Genomic DNA, 26,212 nt, shown 5'->3' with positions numbered 1-26,212 from the left:
TAATTTTTTTTAACAGAGCAATGATGTAATTTTAACTATCACATTCTGTTTTAGCATTACAGTTTGTCTGTGTTTAAACTACAACAATTTGTAAATTCTACAAAAAAAAATGATCAATTCAACATATTCTTACTGTTAAATTAACAGTGGTTAGGTTAGGAGTTTTACAGTATATTGATTTAAATTACACACTGCTTCATTGTTTTTGTATTTACAGTTTTTTTATGTCATGATTTTACATAAATTCACTGTTAATTCTACGGACATTTTTTTACAGTGCAGCCGCTGCAAGAAAGCACCACCCCTAGAAGGAGAGGACAAGACACAGGCAGTGAGTTAGTGACTGCATAGAGTATTACTGTGCCTCACTGACCATGGGAAGAGTGTGTAAACAGGCGTGCCTGTACTCGGTGCACCAGTCAGTGCCAGCTATAGGCAAGGTTTTACTGTATGGAGCCTCTCCTTACATGTCTGACATCATGAAGAATCCATTCCAGTACCACGTAAAAGCTGTATGGGCTGTGCTAATCATGCTTGGGGTTGCAGTGATCTTATCCTGCTTGTTCCCAGTTCCTTGTTCCATCTGTTATTTGCATTGATTTTTCCTTACTATCTGGTTGCAGAAACCAGAGGTGTCTATGCCTCACCAAAAAAAAAAAGTATAATCATTTTCAAAGTTTAATGATATCCCTGCTAAAACAAGATTGTAGGGTGTAGGAATTGATGTCTAATTTTGATATCTTTGTCTTGAACAAGGTGTTAATGAAATTATCAGAGGGGGGAAATGTAATGGGATTTTTAGTATAGCCCTGTGTGTGCGCGCGTGCATGTTAGGGGTTCATGACCCATTCATGAACCTGGCACTCTGTGTGTGTGTGTGTGTGTGTGTGTGTGAGAAATAGTTAGCATGTTTAAGAAGAGATTAGTAGCAATGGTGGCCGGTCACCTGGGTCTACTAAATATTAGGGAATATACCGTCAAAGGGAATATATATGATGACTAAGGACAATTCCTTCTATGGTAAGAGTTTAAATCCTTGCTTTCGATTGGGTTATGGTTTTTAACAGAATGTTCCACAAGGATATAAAGGCCATCAAGATAAGGGAGTGGCACACGCCCCCAAAACATTCTTTGTTCTGCATTTCTTTTGCATTGAGAAACCAACAATAAAGATTCTTTTTCTCTGCTTGGATCCAAACAAGTGAGAGTTTTTCTTTTTCCCACCACAGACCACTAATTTTTTTTTCTTTATATATGCTACCTCTGGGTAATATTATTTATAAGCATGTTATTAGCTTCCACTGATGTGTTGATGACACAGTTGCATGTTTCTGCAAAGCCAGATGAGAGACACTAGCTTAATAAAACTAAGAAATGTGTAAAGGACATTAGACACTGGATGCTTATCAACTTCCTTCTACTTAATACTGACAAGACATAAATACTTGTACAAGGACCACATGCAGCTAGAAGTAAGCTTTTGTACCACATCGCAATTCTGGATGGCTTTTTTGGTTCATCTTGTGCAGCAATAAAAGACCTTGGTGTGATTGTTGACTCTCATCTTTCATTTGAAGCTCATATAGACAATGTTACTCGGATATCCTTTTCTCATCTCAGAAACTTTTCTAAGATAAGAAATATAAAGTCACTATGGAAAAAAAACTACTTCATGCTTTTATTACCTCTAGGTTGGATTATTGTAATGTCTTACTGTCTTGATATTATATTAGGTGCATCAACAAGCTCCAATTATTCCAGAATGCACCAGTAAGAGTTCTGACTAGAAGATATATCATCCCTATCTTATCCACATTATATTGGCTCCCAATCAAATTTCATATTGATTAAAAAAAATACTACTATTGACCTAGAAAGCACTGGATGGTCTCGTGTCACAATACTTGAGTGAACTTCTGATTTTTATTACTGGCCATGCCTACTTAGATCAAAAGGTACAGGCTATTTGTTAATACCTCAAATAGTGAAGGCTATAGCAAGGGGCAGAGCTTTTTCTTATAAAGCCTCACAGTTATGGAACAGCCTTCCAAGTAGTATTCGGGACTCATGCACAGTTTCAGTGTTAGTTAAGCCTTTTGTTAATAGCTTTTTATTTGGTAAAGGAGCAAATCTAGTGGGTTTTCATAGAACTGGTGGATCTGGTGGGCAGAGAGTATTTTGGTAAACAGATATGTTTGTATGTTGTCCCCCCATTCACAGGTATTCAATAATCTTTGTTGTCAGTGGAGTGGCTGGCCGATTTATGTCCCAGGGGAACCTCATGTCTGTTATCTTCTGGCTCTCCCTTATATTTAGGCTATCATAGTTATTCTTGTCAAAGTCCCTGCTTGCACTCAGCACACAATGTACAATCAATATCAATTGTATTGGACAATCAATACAAACAAGTTTTGCTACGATAACTTTAGGACTGCAGTTGTCATGAACTAGCAATGACAAGTGCAATTAAAACACATGTTTAGTAACATTACTTTTTATTTCATCAAAACTGTACAATTGGATGAAGAGATATAATTTAAATGTAAGCAATCAGAAGGCTTCTGTGGAAATGTGACTTGGTACATTTATATGCATGCATGTATCACAAAATGGAACCCCTTTTTGTGTATTTACAGAGGTTTCTGCAAATAACCACAACTTTATCATCATCTCTCTTCATACCATGGAATTTTGTGCAATAGCACAGTGAAGGTAGAATTTAATTAATTTCCAATTTAATGACATTACCAAATTTGCATATTAAGTTACCTAATTAGCACAAAATGACAGCCATTTTGAATTCTATAATTTTGGCTAAATCCAACACATTATTATTATTATTATTATTATTAATTATCTTCAAACTATGGAACTTTGTCCAATAACACATTGAAGGTTGTAGATTTAAATTTTAGTCAAATGTCCTAATTTGCATATTAAGTCACCTAATTAGTATGCTAGCCATTTTGAATTTCTATAATTTCAGCTAAATCCAATGATGCAAACACCCAAAGTGCATAGTAATTACATAAAAATGGCACAATAGTTATTTCTGCTGACGCTTGCTGTTGACTCTTTCTATAATTATACCTAATACTTTGTGCTAAAAGATACGCTTTTATTCCGAGTTTTATATGTCCCATTTCCTGCTGTTAGCCACAGTATCAAAAGTATAGTCATTGGGAGGAAAGGTTAGACTCTTCCAGGTCATGCCAGTCTGGTAAGGAAAAGAGCCATCCACTGATTTGATGTATAGGAGGTGTGATTATTCCAGCAAAAATGTACTTCAGTTCAGCATCAGACTTATCCTTCATCATGAAGGACTCGGCTCAACAGCCAGCAAGGGCACATACAGATACCCGGACATGCATTTCATGGAAAACACTGCATTCTAGCATAAGAACCTTATCCCATTTGTGAAACATGGTGGGGGTAGTATCATGGTTTGCTGCATCTGTGCCAGGATGGCTTGCCATCATTGATAGAACAATAAAGTCGAATTTTACGAGTAAATTATAAAGGAAAATGTTGGGACATACATCCGTGAACTGAACCTCAAGTGAAAGTGGGTCATGCAGTAAGACAACTATTAGCAGCACAAACTAACTGTACTAGCTACAGACACTCTCCAGTGTCACCAATTATTTCTGCTACTTCCTTTCAAGCTTTAAGTTATATATGACAGGACAAGGTGAAAACAGTTGTGAGTGAAGAATGGAGGAGAGAAAAAAAAAGTTGTACCATACACACTATACATTTGTTCCAAGGAACCATTTGAGTTAATCATTTGAATTTGTCACTTTACTGCCATACCTAATTCACATCAAGTTTAGAAAATCTCAATTCACATGTTGCTAGTTGTACTGTCACTTTATCACTCACCACTGATGTTAAAACAATGGTTCCATGGCACATGCATGCACAGAAAATTCATGGTCAGCTGACATATTGCTTGCTAGTGCGAATGCTGTTATGCTGCGTTGTGTAGAGTGTACTGTAGTGAAAATAATGTTGCACTTAAATGATCACAGAATTTATGAATTTTTTGTTATGACTTAAATGTAAACATGAAAATAAAAACATGAATCTTTGAAATGACATGCTTTGCCTTCCACAGAAAGTCAAGATAAATAAAATGGAAAATACAGTTTACACAGACAATTGTAAACCAAGTAAGTGATGATAATCATATTCAATTTGACAAATAATTCAATGCCTCTGTGTTGGTGCACTTATGGGATTTAAACGTAAGTGAATAAGTAAATCTTTTTCCACACTGTAAGCAGTGATATGGCTTCTCTCCTGTATGAATGCGCTGATGTAGTTGGAGAGTACTTTGTTGAGAGAAACTCTTCCCACAGTGTGAGCAGTGATACGGTTTCTCTCCTGTGTGAGTGCGCTGGTGTCGTTGGAGATGACTCTGATGGTTAAAACTCTTCTCACACTGTGAGCAGTGATACGGCTTCTCTCCTGTGTGAGTACGTTGATGTCGTTGGAGATGACTCTGATGAGTAAAGCTCTTCCCACACTGTGAGCAGTGATACGGTTTCTCTCCTGTGTGAATGCGCTGGTGGACATGGAGATGACTCTGTAGAGTAAAACTCTTTCCACACTGTAAGCAGTGATATGGCTTCTCTCCTGTGTGAATGCGTTGGTGGACATGGAGATTACTCTTTTGATTGAAACGCTTTCCACACTCTGAACAGTGATATGGTTTCTCTCCTGTGTGAATGCGCTGGTGTAGTTGGAGATGACTCTGATGAGTAAAACTTTTTCCACACTGTGAGCAGTGATACGGCTTCTCTCCTGTGTGAATTCGCTGGTGTTGCCGGAGATCACTTTTTTGAATAAAACTCTTTTCGCATTGTGAGCAGTGATACGGCTTCTCTCCTGTGTGAATGCGCTGGTGTTTTCGGAGATTACTCTTTTTATTGAAATTCTTTCCACACTGTAAGCAGTGATATAGCATCTCACCAATTTGGCTGCACCGATATGTTTTGAGAGTACTCTGATGAGTAAAACTGTTTCCACTAGCTGAGGAAATGTGAATTTTCTTCTGCATTTCTTTCTGAGAGGTGTTAAAACTAAGAATACCAGATGTTTGACTGTTACTGGAGCTTTTTGTGGGCATCTGATGTTCTCCTGATTCCTGCTGTCTCATATACTCCTCATAGTGATAGCTCTGGATGTGTTTGTTGAGGTAAATTTGAGATGTATAATAAAGTGGACACAATGAGCAGGAGAAAAGTTGAAATGGTGCCTTCTTTATTTCTAGATCAGACAAAGAAAAAAATAGAAAAAAAAAATTAGTAACCAGTTATATAAAAATATAATTATCCCTGTGTAAATGAGGGTTAAAATGATCTGAAGTAAAATAAATAAATTAATTAATAATAATAATAATAATAATAATAATAAGTAGTAGTAGTAGTAGTAGTAGTATCAATAATAAACCCAAGAAGCACTCAGAGTTAAGGTAAGGTAGGCTCAGGTAGAGCACCAAACATACTCCTTAGCCAGGCTTAATTGGTAGTACCTGTAATAATGAGCAGGCTGATGATCAAACACCAAAAGTACTCTTCATATTCTTACATAGTGAGAAAACCAGTTTCAAAATAGGAACATCAGCACTGTAATTAAGCTAAATACACCTATTAGGCATAACATTAAGACTATTGATAGGCGAAGTGAATAACGCTGATTATAACAAGATAATGACACCTATTAAAGGATGGGATACATTAGGCAACATGTGAACAGTTAGTTGTCAAAGTACACGTGATGGGAGCAGGAAAAATGGACAAGTGGAAGGATTTGAGCTACTTTGACAAAAGGCCAAAGTCATACTAGTGAACCGCTGACAGTGTCATGGATGCCCAAGGCTCACTGATGCAAATGGGGGAGAAGGGGACGAAGGCTAGCTCTTCTGGTCTGATCCTACAGAAGAGCTACTGTAGCATAAATTGCTGGGGGAGGGGGAGCTAATGCTAGCTATAACAGAAAGATTTCAGAACATGCAGTACATCGCAGCTTGCTGCATATAGGGCTGCATAGGTGTGGACTGGTCAGAGTACCCATGTTAGGCCTTGTTCACTGCCAAAAGGGCCTACAATGGGCACATGAGCATCAGAACTGAACCATGGAGCAGTGGAAGAAGGCGGCCTGGTCTTATGAATCATATTTTCTTTTACATCATCTGGAGGGCTGGATGCATGTGTGCGTCACTTGCCTGGGGAAGAAATGGTACCAGGATGCACTATGGGGAGAAGCCAAGCTAGCAGAGGCAGTGTAATGCTCTGTGCAATATTCTATTGGCAAACCCTGGGTCCTGGAATTCATGTGGATGTTATTTTGACATGCATCACCTACCTAAACATTGCCACACACCAAGTACAGCCCTTCATGGCAATCATATTTTCTCATTTCAGTAGCATCTTTCAGCAGGACAATGCATCCTGCAACACTGCAAAAATTATTCAGGAATGGTTTGAGGAACATAATCAAGAATTTGGTCATCATCCCCACACTCCGAGATCAAGACTGAGAACAGGGCTCGAAATTCGCAGTGGTCCGGTCACCCAAGGCGACTTAATTTGTCATTTGGTGGGTAATTCCTGTCACTAGCCAGCCCGGCTGGCTAGTTGAAAAAAAAAAAAAAAAATAAAAATATATATATATATATATATATATATATATAAATATATATATATATATATAAAAATATATATATTATACACACACATTATATATATATATATATATATATATATATATATATATATATATATATATATATATATATATATATATACACACACACACACACACTATATATCAGGGCTTTGAACCAGAATTTTTTTCCTATTGGTTCGTTCCGAACAGAAACGGAATTTTAACGTTTCCGGTTTTGGGTTCCACCATTAAATAGACGTTCCCGAACCGGTTAGAACAAAAAAATTTCGTTCCCGGAACGGTTAATTACGTTCCCTGTCAGCTGTTTAACAAATGGCTATAAAATTATGTCTCTGTCTCATCCAGCTTAAGCCAAATGTAAGCTAATTCTATTACAACCTTCATTAAATAAGACAAGAAATAATTCAAAACAATTATTATTTCAAATGTTGGCGATTTGGATTCTCAGTATGTCTTCCCATCTACACAAACAGAAAAAGTGCCAAAAATGAAAGATAATTCGTTTAGTGTGTCACCAAAGGCTAGTCAGGCCCTATAGAGGGCTACCGCATGACGTCACCGCGCCGCGAGATTTTGTTAGGTGCCATATTGGAAGACCAAGTACACATCTATGCAAGTACATACATACATAAAACAAACTACACCTGAAATGTAGCCAGGGCCGGTTCTGCCCTAATCTGGACCCGGGTGCAACATCGCGCAAACCCCCCCCCCCAAAAAAAAGTCTAAATCAGGACAACCATCACATAACTATAACGATAAACATTTTATATTAACTATTTTAACTAAATGGGCTATAATAAATAAGCCTGCAGGCAGCCACGGCGGGCTGCCTCAGAAAAGTAACCATTCAATGACACAACTGAAAGCCTGCAGCCACGGCGGGCTGCCTTAAAAAGTAACCATTTGTCCTACCTTAAAACTCGTTTTGCATTTTCTGCCTCCTTTTTTGCATTTTCGACCCTCCGTTTATTTTATTTCCTTTTCTGAAAACCCGATTTATGTCCAGACATTTTGTTCTGCTACCAACGAACTAACTCGTCAGGTCTCGTCTCTCGAGCCCGCGATGATTCCCGTGGGAAGGGCAACAATTGATACATTATTACAAACAGCCAATAGGGAGGTTGCAACGTTCAGGCTCTTCTTTGCTCAGACACTCAGTAATGCACTTACTCACTTATTATCACGTGGAGACGTGATAGTAGACCACCTTCCCGCTCTCTCCATTCAGTCAGCGAACGTCACACAGGAAGTGAACCCCAGCGGGTCATAGAAACTTGCGCAGGAGAAGAATGACTTTATTTGTAAGCTACGGAAACTTTGAGGAATGAAATAAAAACCGGTATTAACCGGTTACCACTATTTTTAATAAGCGTTTCTGTTCCAGAACATAAAAAAATAATAAAGTTTCTGGTTTCGTTTCTGTTCCATGTGAAATAGAAAAAGTTCCCGGTTTTCGTTCCTTGAACCGGTTCAAAGCCCTGATATATATATATATATATATATATATATATATATATATATATATATATATATATACACACACACACACACACGAAGCAAAGATTCACACACACACACACACACATGAAGCAAAGATTCAGACACACCGTCAACTAAAGCCGCCACATATTAAGCGTGTGCCGTGTCTGTGTTAATCAATGTGTTTATCAGCAGGACGGAAAATACCGAAGAATTCCGAATTATATCGTGTACAAGTCAGGTTGTCGGTTTTTTCACTATTGCGCATGCATATAACGCATCTCGTTTGAATATCACTGTCATGGGCTGAGCAGTGATGCTGACATAGCATGCAGCGCGCAGGCAGCCATTTGCCGGCATTTTTAAAAATCACTGCTATCCTGTCCCGTCGCTATTCTCATTGCAACCACCATATGCACTGTTTAAGATCTCTTTCATATTGTCATTAATCGCCATTTGTCATAGATTAATTATGCAGGGCCAAACTTAGTGTTTAGAGTGCAGGGAAAGGCCTACCGGCACTTCTAGATAGCTATTGTTTGTGCATCTGACTCATTCAAAATATTCGCTTGAAACATATTGTCATTTTCATTCTTCATCTGTATAATCTTTGTCTAGTATCTAAAAGTAAAATAATTCACACTGGCTGTTAAAAACTTCATTTATTGGTTAAAACTTATTACAACTCCGGTAGCAATTCACTCACCGGCATTCAAAACGTTCTTCCGTGTCTTGTTTGGGGAAACAGATGGACTGTTCCACCGGGGGGGGGATAGAGGGGTTTCCCGGGTTCTTTGTGGGGCAGCCCATTGTGATGGGGGCGTTTTAGGGGTAATGACTTAAAAGCCATTTGGAGGGTTCAATAAGGTAGTTTTGTGCATGTCAGTTATTGTATGTATTTTTGTGTTATACATTTTCTCTCATCTCATCTCATTATCTCTAGCCGCTTTATCCTTCTACAGGGTCGCAGGCAAGCTGGAGCCTATCCCAGCTGACTACGGGCGAAAGGCAGGGTACACCCTGGACAAGTCGCCAGGTCATCACAGGGCTGACACATAGACACAGACAACCATTCATTCTCACACCTACGGTCAATTTAGAGTCACCAGTTAATCTAACCTGCATGTCTTTGGACTGTGGGGGAAACCGGAGCACCCGGAGGAAACCCACGCGGACACGGGGAGAACATGCAAACTCCGCACAGAAAGGCCCTCGCCGGCCACGAACCCAGGACCTTCTTGCTGTGAGGCGACAGCGCTAACCACTACACCACCGTGCCGCCACGTTTTCTTATTTGATTTATTATTTGGTAATAATTATGTTGTTTAGTTAATTGATTATTTTTGACAGTGGGGCTATCCAGTGGGTGGGGCTACAGTTAGCAATGCTCTATATTAGGCCCAAGAGCCTCAGTAGGTGAGGGTTGGTGGTGAAGTGAACGTATCTTGTTAACTGAAGTTGCTCTTGATAGTAGTTCAGGGTCAGCGGACTTAGCCTGGCTATTTATGCTTGTTTATTTTCATTTTGTACAGTTTGGTTTTGTATATTTTTTTCATGCACGCTTGTCATTGTAAATATTTGCACATTTGTAAAAAAAGAAAAAAGAAAGAAAAAAATAAACGAAGCCTTTTCGTTGAAAACTATTTGGTCTCCTCTGTCTTCTCCACTGCTGTGGCTATCCTGTCACAATCGCGGTAATCACGTTATCAAATTCAATAGATGTGGCCACATTATCGCCCATTTAAACACGTGTTTTTGTTGTTGTTTACATCTACATCTGCCAAAGCTATGCTGCGATGTGGAATTTTCTGAAAGGTGTACAGAAACCGCCAGAGACGGGGACAAAGCGACCTTGGTCTGAAGAGGAGAAAAAGGCCACCGATAAAGCATACGAGAAGGAGAAACGACAAAGGACTTATACGCAAACGTGGGAGCAGGGTAAGCCTTGGCTGCGATACAATTTTTATGGCATAATTAATTTTTTTCAAGTTGATTCCTAGTCAATATGAAGCTCCTAATGCTTTCTCTCTCATAAATGGTCAAATACAGAAAGAATGTTAGACATATTTTGGGTGCTATAGTCATGATGGTAAGTATATTTGTTTTCAATACTCATACACCAAGTTGCCAAGTTTTCCAATATATTATTATTTGTTGATATTATATTATGGAGCTCTGTGTTGTTCTCATTTATGTATTTAACAACAGTATCAAAATACTTGGGTCTTGAAATAAATGCACATTAGTCATGAACAATGGTAACTACTCTCTTTTGTGTTATTTTTGACAGAAGTAAAATTCACACATGAACAAATTTTGGCTAGTTGATTTTCTGTTTGGCTAGTTACTTTGGAAGGTAACTAGTCCAGCTGACTGGTGAAAAAAATATATGAATTTCTAGGCCTGGAGAACCCCCCCAGCAACAAACCCTTGCAAGCAAGAGCTTAATGCACAAGCAGTTGACCTGAAATTGAAGACAGTAACAATGCTGAACACCTGGAACCACCATGCCCAACTACCAAGACTGAGTGAAGTACCTCCTGAAAGTCTCCTGGAAGATGTGAATGCAATACGAAAGATCCCTTCTGAGTAGGGATGGCGAAAACTAAAAAAAAATCTTGGCCGACCACCGAGCCTCATTAGCCGGTTAAAGTCGGTTAACCTATGAGTTTAAAATTCTAGAATTGGAATTATTACAGGGATGCAAACGGCGCGCCTTTTGGCGGATGCCGCCCTCTCCACAGCTGAATCGCGCAGATCCGAGCTTCCTTTCCCAAGGGGGGGCGTTGGAGCGTCCGACCACAACTTCATCAAAGCAAATTCTGCATATAAGCAAATGCCGCCACAGTCCACGAAACACAGGAAGTACAAGCACGAGAAGAAAACAGCAAATCAGAAAGCCGCGCAAAATTTAATGTACAGTTTAATAAACTGATTGCGCAGCTTCCGCACAAACGCGCGCAGCCCCCCGATCCACTGCCCTCCTCCCACACACCCCACACCTCATAGACTGCAACGGCACCCGCCTATTTAGTAATTTTAATACAGAATCCACCTTGAAATTACAATCAGACACTCCAACGCCCCCCCCCCCCCCAAAAAAAAAAAACGGATCTGCGCGATTCAAAAAAAAAAGTCGGCATCTGCACCTTTAGTTTGTGTGGAGAGATATGATCTGCAATAACATGCATTGTTGGCTACAGACTGAAACATACTTTCAGAATGCACTGGCCAAGGCAGGACTAAACTCGATGTGCCTTCTAATAATAATTAAAAAAAAAACAGAATAGTAATTTGTAAGCGAAAAAGCCTGTGTCTACACTTTTCTTTCGCTGAGTGGCAGCTGGGCAGGACATGACTGAATGGGTGTTTCTGATTTGTCAGCTGTCTTTAACTGGGGCAGGAGGGCAGGACATGACTGAATGGGTGTTTCTGATTTGTCAGCTGTCGTCCTTATGGCATGCCCCAAGCGTTTACAACACGGAATTCCAGGTTCTCCGCTCCAAAATCGGCAGCTTCAAAACGACTGATTTTTTTTTTTTAACCGACAACCAAAAAAAAGTTAACCGGTTGACGTTGATTCGGTCAACCACCGGTCAAAAGGTCATCGGTTAACATCCCTACTTCTGAGACCAACAAGCTGATATCCATCACAGTAACAGTGATCCTGGAAATGCTTGACTATAAGATGGACCCTAACTAAGGTGTAATATCCACTATGGAAGAGAAGGTTAGAGGCTAAGATAAAGGTGACCCAGAAAGAAGTTAGCCAGTGATCAGAACTCCAGAAAGGTATGACTAGGAAAGGGCTACCTAAGAAATATAGCAAGCTGTCCATACTTGAGGCCCTAGAGACTGCCAAACAAAGACTCTCACCCTCCTAAGGAGGTACACACACAAAGATGAAGCTAGGAGAATAAATCAGATGTTCTCCACTCAACCATCAAAGGTGTACTCCCAGTGGCAGGGTAATAACATGGTTCCAGATCCACCAAGCCAGGAGACTGAACAATATTGGAAAAGGATATGGGGGGGGGAAATCACATAACAGTGCTCAGTGGCTAAGAGACCTGAAAACCAAAACACAGCAATCTCCCTGAACAAGACCCAGTAACCATCGCCGTGGCAGACATCCAAGTAAGAGTCTCGAAAATGAAGAAGTGGATAGCACCAGGCCTACTGGCTAAAGAAGCTAACCTCATTACATGAGCACTTGGCAGCACAGATGAACCAGCTGCTAGTGGATGGGACTCACCCAGAATGGCTGACTGAGGGTCAGACAGTCCTGATCCTGAAGGACCCATAGAAGGGAGCAGTCCCATCCAACTACCACCAGATAACCTGCCTCTGCACAACATGGAAGCTTCTGTCAGGCATGATAACGGATGAGTAGGCACATGACTCAATACATGAGCAAGGCCCAGAAAGGAATTGGTAAGAACACCAGAGGAGCAAAACATTAGCTACTTGTAGACAGTGCAGTAGCTCAAGACTGCAGAATCAGACATACCAATCTGTGCACCACCTGGACTGATTACAAGAAAGCCTATGACTCAATGCCCCACACATGGATCCTGGAATGCTTGAAAGTGTACAACATCAACAGGACTCTCAGAACCTTCATCAAGAACTCAGTGAGGCTGTGGAAGACAACCCTAGAGGCCAACTTCAAGCCAATAACACAGGTCACTATCAAGTGCAGCATTCCTTCTACAATCCACTTTAGTTGTCTCCCATAATCTTTGCACACAAAACGGCATACAGGGAAGCTCTTCTCCTCTCTGCTTCCTCCCACCATATAAACCCTCAGCTGTCACTGCAACACACACACACACACACACACACACACACACACACACACACGTCATTATTACGACACAGATGTGATCACTTTGCCAATCACTTTCCCTGGCCTTGCCCTCCATTCACAAACTGGTGCTCAACCACACCCCTGCTGCCACACAAACCCACTAATTGTTCATCCTAGACACACTTATGATTCATACAAATCTCAGTACACCCTTAGCGAAGAAGCTGAAGTGGGTTTAGTACCCATCCATGCATCCTTATTACAGAAAGGCACCATCATGTCTTGTCTTGCTACCATTCTTTCATAAGAGCACTTTGGTACAGCATTGTTCACTGCTGTAACAATTTGGCAAATGCCTTCTTCAGCATCACAGTCCACCTTGATTCTCAATGTGAATGATTCTAATACCTAAGAGAATGATTCTCAATGAGGTAATTCTAATACCTCCAAGTTGGTATGAGATAACTGGTATACAGCTGACTGTCCTCTTGCTCCAGGAGGTTTTGGCATTGGTTGCATGAGCTTAGATCAGTGGGACAGCAAGGGATGGAAGCATACTCTCCAGTTCTATAGTGCCAATAACAGAGTCTGACCTGGAGTGAGCCACTAGCAAGATGCCAAACAATAGCATGGGTATCGCAGACCTCACAAAGTGTAAGCTAACATGCCAGGCTAGCAGCAGAAATGATAGCAATTTATGGCCAATACTTCACCAGAAAAAGGAATAGATGCGCACGTCATGGTGGGTGAGACTGAAGAGAAACAAATGAGAGAAATGGGGGGGGGGAGAAATACAGCCCCACTTGAAGTCACAAGCTTCACTGGATAGCTCTGAACAAGTGGTCCCAGCATGGATGAGACAAGTAGAGAAAAGAAACTGTAGTGACATTTACATGGGTACATAATACTATACCACCATCAAGAATAAAATACTGGATACATGTATACCTAGGTGCAGTGGCGGGCCGTGCATTTCACACATGGGCCTTCAGTACTGCTCTGTCTGAATTAAATCCACCCCTCAATAATGCCTATAAAACTTCTACTGCAGCTACAGCTGCAACATTCATAAAAACATCAACAACAACCTCATATTGCAATGTTATTTCGCAAAATAGCAACATTTTATTTTATCGATGTGTTCGCAAAATAGCAACATTTTATTTTATCGATGTGTGCGTTTATGTGCCTTATGAGACCTTGTGTGCATGTATGCGAATGAGGTCAGTCAGTATAGGCGAAGTAGATGACATCACTCACCAATACGGAGATTATCTGAACTGAAAATCCATCCTCCTTTCTTTCCTCAAGAAAACATCAATAACTCTATCGTAGAAGTCGTTTGTTCTTTTCAGTCCCATCAAAAAGTCCCGTTCGATGGCCATCGAGGCCAATGCAGACAGTCGAGCCTGTCCTGTCATGTTTCTCGCATACGTTTTGATTCTCTTGAGGGCTGAAAATGTCCGTTCGACAGAAGCAGTGGATACGGGGATGGTCACAGCCAAACACACCAGTTTGTACAGCTGCCCCATGCTCTCACTCAGCTGTTTCTGCTGAAGAAAGTCAAGCAGATCAGTGGGGGATTTTCCGGCGAAATCATCCATGCCATACATGACGGTCAGTTCTGTTCTTAACCGAGAAAGGTCAAAAAGTGTTCCGTGACTCTGTGTCAAGCTGGAGAAGGCTGCATGTGGGAAATCCTTCTGGTAGTCTTTAAACTTCTGGGGGTCAAGGAGAGTGGCAAACAACAGTTTTTCGTGGTCTTGAAATCTGCTCTGTGTCTGGCAAATAATGTTATCCAGAATCCTGCCGTGGAGTTGGTGGTAGTGCGCGCGAGGATCTTGCGCTGGGCCTCTTCGTGCGCTCGGAGCACCTGCAGTGTGTTCAGTGACCTCGTAGATGTCATTGTATCGGCTCCTCTCTCGCTCAACGGTGGTACAGAACTCCTTCACCCTTGCCAGACAAAACTGTACATCCAGTTTTTTGTCTTGCAGTATTGAAAAGAGCACGTCTGAATACTCGAAAATGCCATTAAAGGTGTGAAGCAAGAAACAAAACTCAAAATCATCCAGACGTGCTTTAAATCCATCAGCAGCTCGCACAGACTCCTCGTCAAACTCGTCATAATTATCCAGAATGTGATCAAACAGTTCCTTTAGAGCATCTCTCTTTTCAAAGACTGTATTGACCACTCTGGATGTGTACTGCCAACGTGTTGGTGCCACCCGTGGGAGACATCGCTGGCAGATTTTGTCCAGTAGTTGGGTGCGCCGAGGTGACCTCGAAAAAAATGCAGCAAGGCCGTTGAGGTGGGCAAAAAAAGATCTTGCACTCTTTAAGCTTTGATGCCCCTTGAGTCAGCACTAAATTGAGCCGATGTGCATAGCAGTGTACAAAGCCAAAGGTGCGCTCTCCTTAACTTTAGCCTGCACTCCATTTAATCCAGAGGACATCACCGCTGCGCCGTCAAAACACTGTGCCACCACTTTATCCAAACATCCATTTTCCTCCAAAAATTGGATGATAAGGCGTGCAATGTCATTGGCTCGCTTCCCACTGGTGACATCTTCAAATCGGACAAACCGCTCCTTGACACCTGTGCCTGTTACGTGACGCAGAACCAGTGCCAGCTGCGCTGCATTACTGGCATCTGGCGTCTCATCCACCATAACAGAGACAAATGGTGCTTCATTGATTTCCCTTCTGATCTCTTCCCCCATCACTTCAGCGATCGCTGCGATCAGGTCGTTCTGTATTTTACCAGAAGTCCCAGTAAAAACTTTGTTGGTGGACAGATGGTACTGCAAATCTGTGTTGCTCTCGGCAATGAGAGAAAGAAGCTCCACATAATTCCCTTTATTGTTTGACCCAGCGCTTTCGTCGTGTCCCCAAAATGAAAGTTCCTGCTTGCCCCAAAAAATTACACAGTCCACCAGTCTTTTTAAAATTTCCCTATTCTTCTTCACCTTTTCATTGTGGAGCTCCGTTTCTCTGCGTGCTTGCTCGCTCAGCTGAAGATCCACTCTTTTTTCCCCAAAAGGTTTTTGACAGCACCGTTGCTCGCAGGTGACCGGCAGTGCTTTTGTGTCTCGCTGCCGCCTTGGTTAGGCAAGCCAAATTAGAAAATCCACTATGGCTCCAGACACCATGGCGATCAGTAGCAAATAACAAACACTCCCAACAATATAGTTTGCAGTGTTCCTCGGAGCCTGTGAGCCAGGAGTACCGCTCGTAATTAGCGGGCTGAAAGTGGCGAACAAATCCTTTTCCAGGCTGTGTCAGGTTGGCTAGCTTTGGCTAGCTTTGGCGTTGACCGCCCTTTCTGAACGATGTCCAGCTTTTCTGGAAAAGTCCTCCGGGAAAATGGTTGTGACAATAAATTTGCCACCATATCAACTTCTCCCCCTCCTTCGGCCATTTTGGGTTGATAAAACAGATATTTATATTATTTAACTATTAAAAATTGAAGCTCGTTAATGCAGTTAAAATTGCTAAGTTGACTAGCACTCAATGACTTTTTGTAGCATTCGCGTCATTGCAACTCCAGTGGAAATCTACCCAATCAAATGGTGAGAATACAATGACGTTTCCTTATGCATGCTTTGAGCCAATCAGAGCATATACGCCTGCAATGGGCTGTTGGGGCTCATCAGAGACGGCCTAATACAACTGGTTCTGGGCTTGCTAACTTGAATCTACAGTCTATGACACAGACAGGCCAGCAGAACTGATTGTACTGGCCTCCAGGCAGATTTATTTGCCTGGCAACAAATGATGGTTGAAATGTGATTGGTTAAAAATGCTTCAACATGAAAAATACAGGTCTGGCAGCAGCGCAGCCACGGGAAAGGAAACAGCCAGACCATTTGGAATTATTTAATAGTTATGAAATGAAATAAAAATAATAAACAAAAAATTAACATCAATCAGTCTGTCTGTGATTTTTTTTTCGATATTTTCAGGCCAGCAGAGAAGGCCTTGCAGGCCCTGACGGCCCACCACTGCCTAGGTGTTTATCACCACCCCTGACCATTAAGAGAGGTGAAAAATAATCATGAAGTACACAGCTCTCTTAATCTCATCCACTATTCGGTTGAAGATGACAGTGACCTGACATAATACTCTGAGATTTTAAATCAAGTTTGTTTTATGCCCAAATATTTATCATAAAGTCACTAGGGTTAGACTTTACCATTTGCAGAGGACTTTCTGTTCCAGAGATCATCAAACGTCTGGCCAAGATCTTTAGCATATTCCTCTCCATACCACACCAAGAGCTCCTGCCCTGGCTTGATGGGTCGACAGCAACGGTACAGAATCCCCCCTCGATACTTAAAGGCCACGAGATTCTGCTCTATTTCATCACGAGTACAATTAACATACCTATGAGAAAGGCAAAGAGGAAGAAAGTGTTAAAAAATTAGCTCAGAAGTCAGAGATAGAGTGAGAGAAGGCATAGGAGATAACAATGACAGATGAAAAACAAATTGCCAACAAATAAAGAATTGTAAAAACAAAGTCCCAACAACTGGCTCACCGCATCCAGTTAGCATTCAGCTCTCTCTTGGCATCTATGTGTTCCTCACACTGCTCGCTTCTGTCTATCTGGAAAATTTTTTACATTTTATCCATTAATTAAAACATTTTCTCTGTTTTGTCTAAGCACTCCTGTCTAAGAGAGTGGTGTAAATCAATAGGGTTTTTTTTTCTTGTGATCATTAAAAATGGCACTTTTGTATCACAAGTCCAACGTAAAGGAAAGTATAGGGGTGGTATAGGATAAACAATAATATTTTTCCATGTTTAACATGATATAGCAGTCAACAAAATTCAAGCGAACAGCAAACAGAAAATGTGCTAAATTTTAAGGAAAAAACAAAAAACAAAACACTTACAATAACCTGGTTGCAAATGTGTGCACACCATTTTATAATGGGGCATGTGACTGTGCTCAGAATGAATCAATCACATTCAAAAGTAATGATCATACAAAGTAAAAGTAAACTAGTGAGAGAAAATAGTAGGTAACTAATAGACTGCATTCTCCACAAAACAACAAACCTTTTAATATTTATAATAAATGCATAATAACTCACCACCCAGGAGTATCCACTGTTCATAGCTTCTTCTCTGTCTACCAGCTCTCCCTGGTAGGGTCCAAAGTGTGCACCAACTGGAACAGTCTCCCCCTTATTAAACACTCCCAGGCCTGCATTTGGAATACTGGACTTCCGAATCTCTAGTCCGGGAGGAAGAGTTTGTTTGGCTCGGTCTGTAACCCCCATGGGAACAGGGGTATCAGTGATGAAGACTGCAGGACCGTGAACCTCACACTTGTTGAAGTAGTAAGATTTGCAAACTTCACAGTCTGAAAGGAGAGAAAACATAATGGGAAGAAATGATGCCCCAAAATTATTTTTAATAAACTGTAACCACTGTTCCAGCCAGTTTATTTTAGCAGGGTGCTACACCCTGCTCTCCAGAACTTAGGCTTTGCCCTCAAATACCAATGCCATGCCCAAATTTATATGCGTATGACTCATAAAAGCAGCCTTGACATACTTTCCACCACAGAAAGAAAATATGCCCTCACTGGTACTAATGCCAACTTTCAGTGGAAGTAACGCATGTTGTCCAATCACAGTACGCTATTAGCATAGTTCATAGTCATGATCTGTCTTATTAGCAGAGCTCCCCACTATTTTTTTTAATAACATTTGATTATTTGCCAACACATTTTACGGAAAATATTCACAAAAGTTTCAGTTTTTCTTCACAAATTTCCAAGATGATATGCTAGTGGAAAAAATAAAACTCAAGAGCCTGTGGTTTTGGTGGGATTTCCCAATGCATGCATGCATCCAGGTCACTAACACAATTAGTTTTGAACGTTTCTGCTACTGTTTGTTTTCATACTGATAAGCTTGGTACTAAAATACTTGGAGTATCTTGCCTTCTTACAATCACAATGATATAACAGATTGAAAATCCATAACGATTTTTTAATTGCTTCAGGAAGTCACAACAAAATGGTGAGTTGCATGACTTGTTATCCTTTAAAACTGCAATGCGAGAATTCTCAATGCCTGCGAATGAATTAAGCTTACCTTTCAAGTCTTACAAAGAAACTGGATTATTTATTAACTTTTTTTAAATTATTCTATTCAGGTTGATCTCCCTCTTTCTCATTCATTACACACACACACACACACACACACACACACACACACACACACACAATGTATATATGGATACATACATATGATAGATCCCTGTTCTTTCAATAAAACAGGGTGCCCACTCACACCTGATTGTCATCCCATTGATTGAAAACACCTGACTAATTTCATCTTCAAATGAACTGCTAATCCTAGAGGTTCACATACTTTTGCTACTCAGAGATATGTAATATTGGATCATTTTCCTCAATAAATAAATGACCAAACTCCCCCGACACATCAAGCTGAGCTTCTTCCAGGCGACTGTTGAGTCTGTCCTCCTATATGGCTGTGAGAGCTGGACTCTGAAGCCTTCCATGCAGAAGTCCCTGGATGGGTGCTACACCAGAATGCTGCGTGCAGTACTAAACAAACAAACATCGACCAGAACCAGCATATCACCAACAAGCAGCTGTATGGAGGGCTACCAAAGCTCAGCGAGAAAGTGGCATCAAGGAGGATGAAGCTCGCTGGCCACTGCCATAGACATCGAGAGCTCCCAGCCAGTAGACTGGTGCTATGGGAGCCAACACATGGGCGGCGGGCACGAGGACATCCCACCCCAAAATATGTGGATGTGCTGAGGAGAGACGCAGGAGTGGAGAGTTCTGGGGAACTGGCTGGATGTATGGAGGCTCAAGACGACTGGAGACTCTGCTATCAAGCTCGTCTGAGGACGACTTAATGAATGAAGTATAATATTTTTGTCTCATTTGTTTAACTGGGTTCTCTTTATCTACTTTTAGGACTTGTGTGAAAATCTGATGATGTTTTAGGTCATATTTATGCAGAAATATAGAAAATTCTAAAGGGTTCACAAGCTTTCAAGCACCACTCTCTGTGTGTGTGTGTGTGTGTGTGTGTGTGTTATACACACACACACACACACACACACACACACAGTGCTTTTAAAAAGTATTCATACCCCTTGAACTTTTTCACATTTTTCCACCTTACAACCACGAACTTAAAAGTTTTTTATTGAGATTTTATGTGATAGACCAACACAGAGTAGCATCACCCTGCACACACCATCCCCACTGTGAAACGTGGTGGCAGCATCATGCTATGGGGATGCTTTTCTTCAGCAGGGACAGGGAAGCTGATCAGAGTTGATGGGAAGATGGATGGAGCTAAATACAGGGCAATCCTGGAAGAAAACCTGTTGGAGGCTGCAAAAAGACTTGAGACTGGGAAGGAGATTCACCTTCCTGCAAGACAATGACCCTAAACATACAGCCAGAGCTACAATGGAATGGTTTAGATCAAAGAATGTTCATGTGTTAGAATGGCCCAGTCAAAGTCCAGACCTAAATCCCATTGAGCATCTGTGGCAAGACTTGAAAATTGCTGTTCACAGACACTCTCCATCCAATCTGGCTGAGCTTGAGCTATTTTGCAAAGAAGAATGGGCAAAAATTTCAGTGTCTAGATGTGCAAAGCTGGTAGAGACATACCACAAAATACTTGCAGCTGTAATTGCAGCAAAAGGTGGCTCTACAAAGTATTGACGCAGGGGGGCTGAATACTAATGCACACCACATTTTTCAGATTTTTATGTGTTTAAAATTTTGAAGACCATTTATCATTTTCATTTCACTTCACAATTATGTGCTACTCTGTGTTGGTCTATCACATAAAATCTCAATAAAAAACTTTTAAGTTCGTGGTTGTAAGGTGGAAAAATGTGAAAAAGTTCAAGGGGTATGAATACTTTTGCAAGGCACTGTAATACAGCAATAAATCTAAATGTTTGATCTTTACAGTTAAGTTGCTGTATGATAGCCTAACATTACTGGTCTACATTTGGCCCATGAACTTGTTTTAGGTGGTGATGATTTACAGACCTATAATCTCTCATATTTTTGTGGTAAAATTAATTCAAACTAACAATCCCAATGCACCATGTTATTGGCAATTTGTGCAAAATACAGACATATGATCAAAATGTAGCAATGTCTACATTCAGGGTTAGTTAGTTTTCTGGAGAAAATAGCCTGCACTGCTTTGCAAAATTTTATAAAAAGTCAGCCTGTTTTGGAAAAAAAAAAAAAACTCTCATTCATCTGCAGCTGAATGCAGGGATTCTTTAGATTAATAAAATTGATAGCAACAAAGAGAACAGTAGAGAAATTACATTCCTGAATATATGCAGTGTAAAACTTTTACAATCACTTAAAATGCCTTTTTTAGAATTATTAGTCAACTCTGATAATGTCACTTTTAATACGTGTGTGTTTAGTTCTATATACAACCCCTGGCAAAAAAATATGGAATCACTACTCCTGGAGGATGTTAATTCAGCTGTTTTACTCTGTAGCACAAAAAAAAAAAAAAAAACCACATATGACACAAAATTATTTAATTTAACAGCTGAACATTCTGGCTTTGTAAAATATACCTCAAAAAATTAAATTAATTTTTTGTAATTAATGGCACATTTTTTTTAAAGATCAAGTAGAAGAAAAAATTATGGAATCACTCAATGATGAGGAAAAAATTATGGAATCATAAATTTAAAAAAAATCACAATTAGTACTTTGCTGTACCTCCTCTGGCTTTTATGACAGCTTGAATTCTTTGAGGTGTGTACTTCACTAATGAAAAACAATATTCTTTATCAGTCAGGTTCCTACTTTCTTGTATAAGAGTTGACAGATCAGCTTTGCAGGATGGAGCCTTGTCATGGACTTTTTTTTTTCCAATTTCCACCATACATTTTCAATTGGATTGAGATCCAGACTGTTTGCTGGCCATGCCATTGAGTTGATCTGCCTTTCCTGAAGAAAAGTTTTAATGCTCTTTGCTCTGTAGCAAGATGCATCATCATCCTGAAAAATGACTTCACCACCAAAAGTACTTTTGATTGATGGAATGAGAAAAGTGTCCAAAATTTCAATGTACACCTGTGCATTTGTAGAGGTAATGACTGCCATTTGCCCAGGTCCTTTACCTGACATCCAACCCCATATCATCAATGACTGTGGAAATTTGCTTGTTTTCTTCAGGCAGTCATCTTTATATGTTTCATTGGAACAGCACCAAACAAAAGTTCCAGCATCATCTCCTTGGCCAATGCAGATTCATGATTCATCACTGAATATAACTTTCATCCAATCACCCACAGTCCACGACTCCTTCTCTTTAACCCCTTTGTAACCTTGTTTTCGTCTGTTTAGGTGTTAATGATGGTTAACGTTTGGCTTTTCTGTATGTAAATCCCATTTCCTTCAGCCGATTTCTTAAATTTTGGTCACAAACATTGACTCCTGTTTCTGCCCATTTGTTTTTCATTTCTTTTCTTGTGTATTGTCTATTTTCAAGGCATCTTGCTTTGAGTTTCCTGTCCTGACGCTTTGATCTACCTGTATGTTTCCCTTTTACAACCTTCCCATTTTGTTTGTACTTGCTCCAAATTTTAGACACAGCTGACTGGAAATGACCAACATCTTTTACCACACTCCGTGTTGAATTACCTTCTTTAAGGAGTTTTATAATCCTTTCCATTGTTTCAACTGACAGCTCTCTTGTTGGGGCCATGTTTTCTGTCAATCATCCAGGTGCAACAGCTCATTCAGGTCTACAAGCAGTCTCTTTTAACTGCAGACTAATTTGCACATTTAGGCTACATCCACACGACAACAGCAACGAGATGTTATTAAAAAAATTATCGCGTCCACATGGGCAACGGATCAGTAAAATATCAGGTACATATGGCAATGCAACGCTTGCTGAAAACGATGCAATACACATGCCACACCTCTAGGAGCGCTGTAAGACGGTCCCATCAGAGACACCAGGACAATAGAAGTAGTAAGGACGCATGCACATAAACTATTATGCACGAGACTTCATATTAGCCACAAAGTCAGGAAAATCTGTTCGTAAAGTTACGTTATAATGACCAAATACAATGAAAAGTATTTTTCCAGTCTCACCTGTGAAAGGTAATCCCATGTGATCTCGTTTGGATGGTAAACCTGTTGGTACAGTTAAACGCAGCACATGAATGAGGCATCTTTATTCTCCGCTTTGCCCCATCCAATATGGCGGCGAGGATGACGTATGATTCTACGCGGAAGGCAGCATCTTTAATGGTCCGGAATAAATTGAATGCTACACGTTGATGGATTAATTTGTTCTTCTATGCCCTTTTTGAGGAATGTATTGTAGGACTTAAACCAACATCTGAAGAGGTGAGATCGCTCCTTTTTTTCCCTATTTTTGCTGGCAGTATTGACTCTGCCCTAAGGGCAGAGTCTCTCTCTCTCTCTCTCTCTCTCTCTCTCTCTTTGCACCATTACACAATAAATATTCACAGTGAAAATATTTTGTAAGCGCGTTTCATGAACCAAGTTATAGGATTTGTTGACAACTCGCATCGAGTTCGTTACACTTCTACCCGGCGTGAAGCACTGATAGTTATGTGGTTGTGACGTCATCGTAAACAAATCCGTTCTACTCATCCAGACGACTTCGCAACGGCGCCATTGCCAGATCTTTCCACTCTGGAACCTGTTCTCAAAAGATTTCGTTTTGGGGCACCCAAAACGCCGGTGCCGTGTGGACGCCAGGCCAAAACGATAAACAATTTTATCAGATTCACCTGAATCCGTTGCCGTGTGGACAGGGCCTTAGACTTGTGCAGATATTTGTTTTAGAAATGCAAGTTATAGCTTGATTCCATAATTTTTTCCTCATCATTGAGTGATTCCATAATTTTTTCTTCTACTTGATCTTTAAAAAAATGTGCCATTAATTACAACAATTTCATATAATTTTTTGAGGTATATTTTACAAAGCCAGAATGTTCAGCTGTTAAATAAAGCAATTTTGTGTCATGTCTCTGATTTGGTTTTTTTGCTACAAAGTAAAACAGCTGAATGAACATCCTCCAAGAGTAGTGATTCCATATTTTTTGCCAGGGGTTGTAGTATTTATAATGCTACAACACTTATGAAGCATTGTATTAAACTGGTTAATTAAAAGTTTCAGATTTGCTTATTTTAATTCACAAAAGTAATCTACCTTGTATAGTTGCCCAGTATGGCTAATTTTGCATGATAGAGTCTTTGTGATGTGTGCAAAATTGCCTGAGATGCATGCAAAATTGCCCACAATAAATCACTGGCACCCTGCACTCTTGGGAAGCTAGCTGAAATATGCAACAAATACAGCATTTGAGTGTTTTAAATCTAATCATGCATGTCAAATGATGCCCCCCCGATATTCCAGATTTCTTAAGAATGTCAAGTGATAACAATAATATTGCTTGATAAACTTTTCTTTGAATAAATATTATTAATATATTATTTATTAGACCCTGACTTTTATCACACTGTTTTTGTGGCCATTTTATAAGAGTAATAATCCACTTGAGAGTATACATTATAAAAATGTTATCATAGGTAAGCGAGTTTTACTCCACTTCATGCTGTACCTAAGGACCCGTGATCAAATCCACTATAATGAATGCCCTGTCCTGACTCATTACTTTATTTTACAATTGTTTTACAAAATGAGGATGTCAGGTCTGCAGTCCAGTCCATGCTAGTTGCACATGTCTATAATTCTACTGAAAGGTATTTACTGTTGATCAGCTCACTGATTTATAGATCTGAGCAACAGTACAGTATAAAAACTGGTCTTCAAGCTTTTAAAAAACACAATTCACAGAGGATCCATCCCAAATGTTTCCCCAATGGACATTTAGTGCACTAGTGTGTAGGGCAGAATAATCAAAGTGTTACTGAACTCCAGAGGCCTGATGTCTTACAGAGGTAGTCTTCATTGTCAGCTTCTTCCTCTTTAATGGCAATAACTTCAGGTGTGTTGTCGAAATCATCTCCATGGTTGTAGATGTTCAGGTCCAGCGTCTCCTCTTTCTTCACACAGACCTCCATCCCCCCATCTGAAGTTTCTGTTTTCACATCCTCACACAACTTACGATAAAACAACAGTAACACTTACTCAGCAGTACAATAAATTACAAAAGGACAAACTTTGTCATCATGTTCTTGATTTCTCAGACAGATCCTGAAGCTGTTAGACACATCATTAAACTTCACCTGTGAGTGAGCAGGATTAGCATCCTGAGACTTTCTGCAGGAGTGCTGTCTGCTTCCTGCTGAACTCATAACAGGTCTGAAAAGAGAACAACAACAAGTATATAAAAATATAATAAACGATATCTTTCAACTTTTGAAAGAATAAAGAGAAAATTGTAAAGCAGTTCGCATCGCATACATTTCTCTGTTCTTACACATTGTTAAAAGAAAAAAAAATTACTGCTTTATCACTGTAAGCAAAGTGACCCAAGGTTATGTACAAGTTACTTAAAGACTTTCAACATACAAATAATCAGAATAGGTTAATGTTAAAACAATAAAGCTTCTCTAGAAGGCCGAATTAAAAAAAAAATACCTCTATTGGTAGGATAAAAAGTGCACTACATAGAGTGTACACGTCATTATTTCATTCCTAATGTAGTGCACTTAAACGATGAAGTACAGATCAATTTGGGATTCGACTACACAGCTTCTGTTTACCTTACCTCAGGGTTTGAAGCAGGATGACGCTTTAGTTTAAATCCGCAGACACTGACACAATTACGAGATTTTCTTTCTATCTGAATCCAACCTAAAACTCTTTCAGAAATGATGTAATGTAGAAATGATTAGCCTGGTCGCACAACTCAATCATTCAGGCTAAAAATCTGCAGCGTCTTTAACTTTCTTGGTGTTTTCATGAGGTGGGTGAAACAGCTATGGGTGCATTACCGCCACCTCCTGGACTGGAAGGTAGTTCCAGGTGAGAGGAGGCATGGTTCAGAACATCGACTGTATAAAAAATTGGACAGCGCATCTGCTATGAAAAGTGAGGCCACCACAGGTCTCGCACATCTGCTGGCTGGTGGCAGTACACTTCTTGTTTTTTTTTTAGCCCCATCCATTCCCCACGTGTTTCAATGACAAAACAGCCTTTTTCCCATGTCAGTTTTCTTATCTAA

General features: G+C 40.2%; 1 protein-coding gene across 2 annotated transcripts; it reads right to left on the bottom strand.

The window, feature by feature from the left end:
- Positions 1-2,517: 2,517 nt before the first annotated feature.
- LOC132896424 (histone-lysine N-methyltransferase PRDM9-like) lies at positions 2,518-25,942 on the bottom strand. 2 transcript variants are annotated; one of them, XM_060937241.1, is made up of 7 exons: positions 25,757-25,942; positions 25,272-25,347; positions 24,959-25,145; positions 18,082-18,353; positions 17,523-17,590; positions 17,178-17,368; positions 2,518-5,271 (listed from the first exon to the last, which is right to left on the bottom strand). In XM_060937241.1, the coding sequence occupies exons 2-7, from the start codon at positions 25,338-25,340 to the stop codon at positions 4,193-4,195; spliced, it is 1,866 nt and encodes a 621-aa protein (XP_060793224.1). In that variant the 5' UTR covers positions 25,341-25,347; positions 25,757-25,942; the 3' UTR covers positions 2,518-4,192. The 2 variants fall into 2 exon arrangements, with proteins under 2 accessions (XP_060793224.1, XP_060793225.1); XM_060937242.1 differs by having other exon boundaries at positions 24,980-25,145.
- Positions 25,943-26,212: the final 270 nt, after the last annotated feature.

This window comes from Neoarius graeffei, chromosome 13 (genome assembly GCF_027579695.1).
Source record: "Neoarius graeffei isolate fNeoGra1 chromosome 13, fNeoGra1.pri, whole genome shotgun sequence".
In the NCBI taxonomy this organism is placed as follows: Eukaryota; Metazoa; Chordata; class Actinopteri; order Siluriformes; family Ariidae; genus Neoarius; species Neoarius graeffei.
This window is presented reverse-complemented; position numbering and strand designations above follow the sequence as displayed.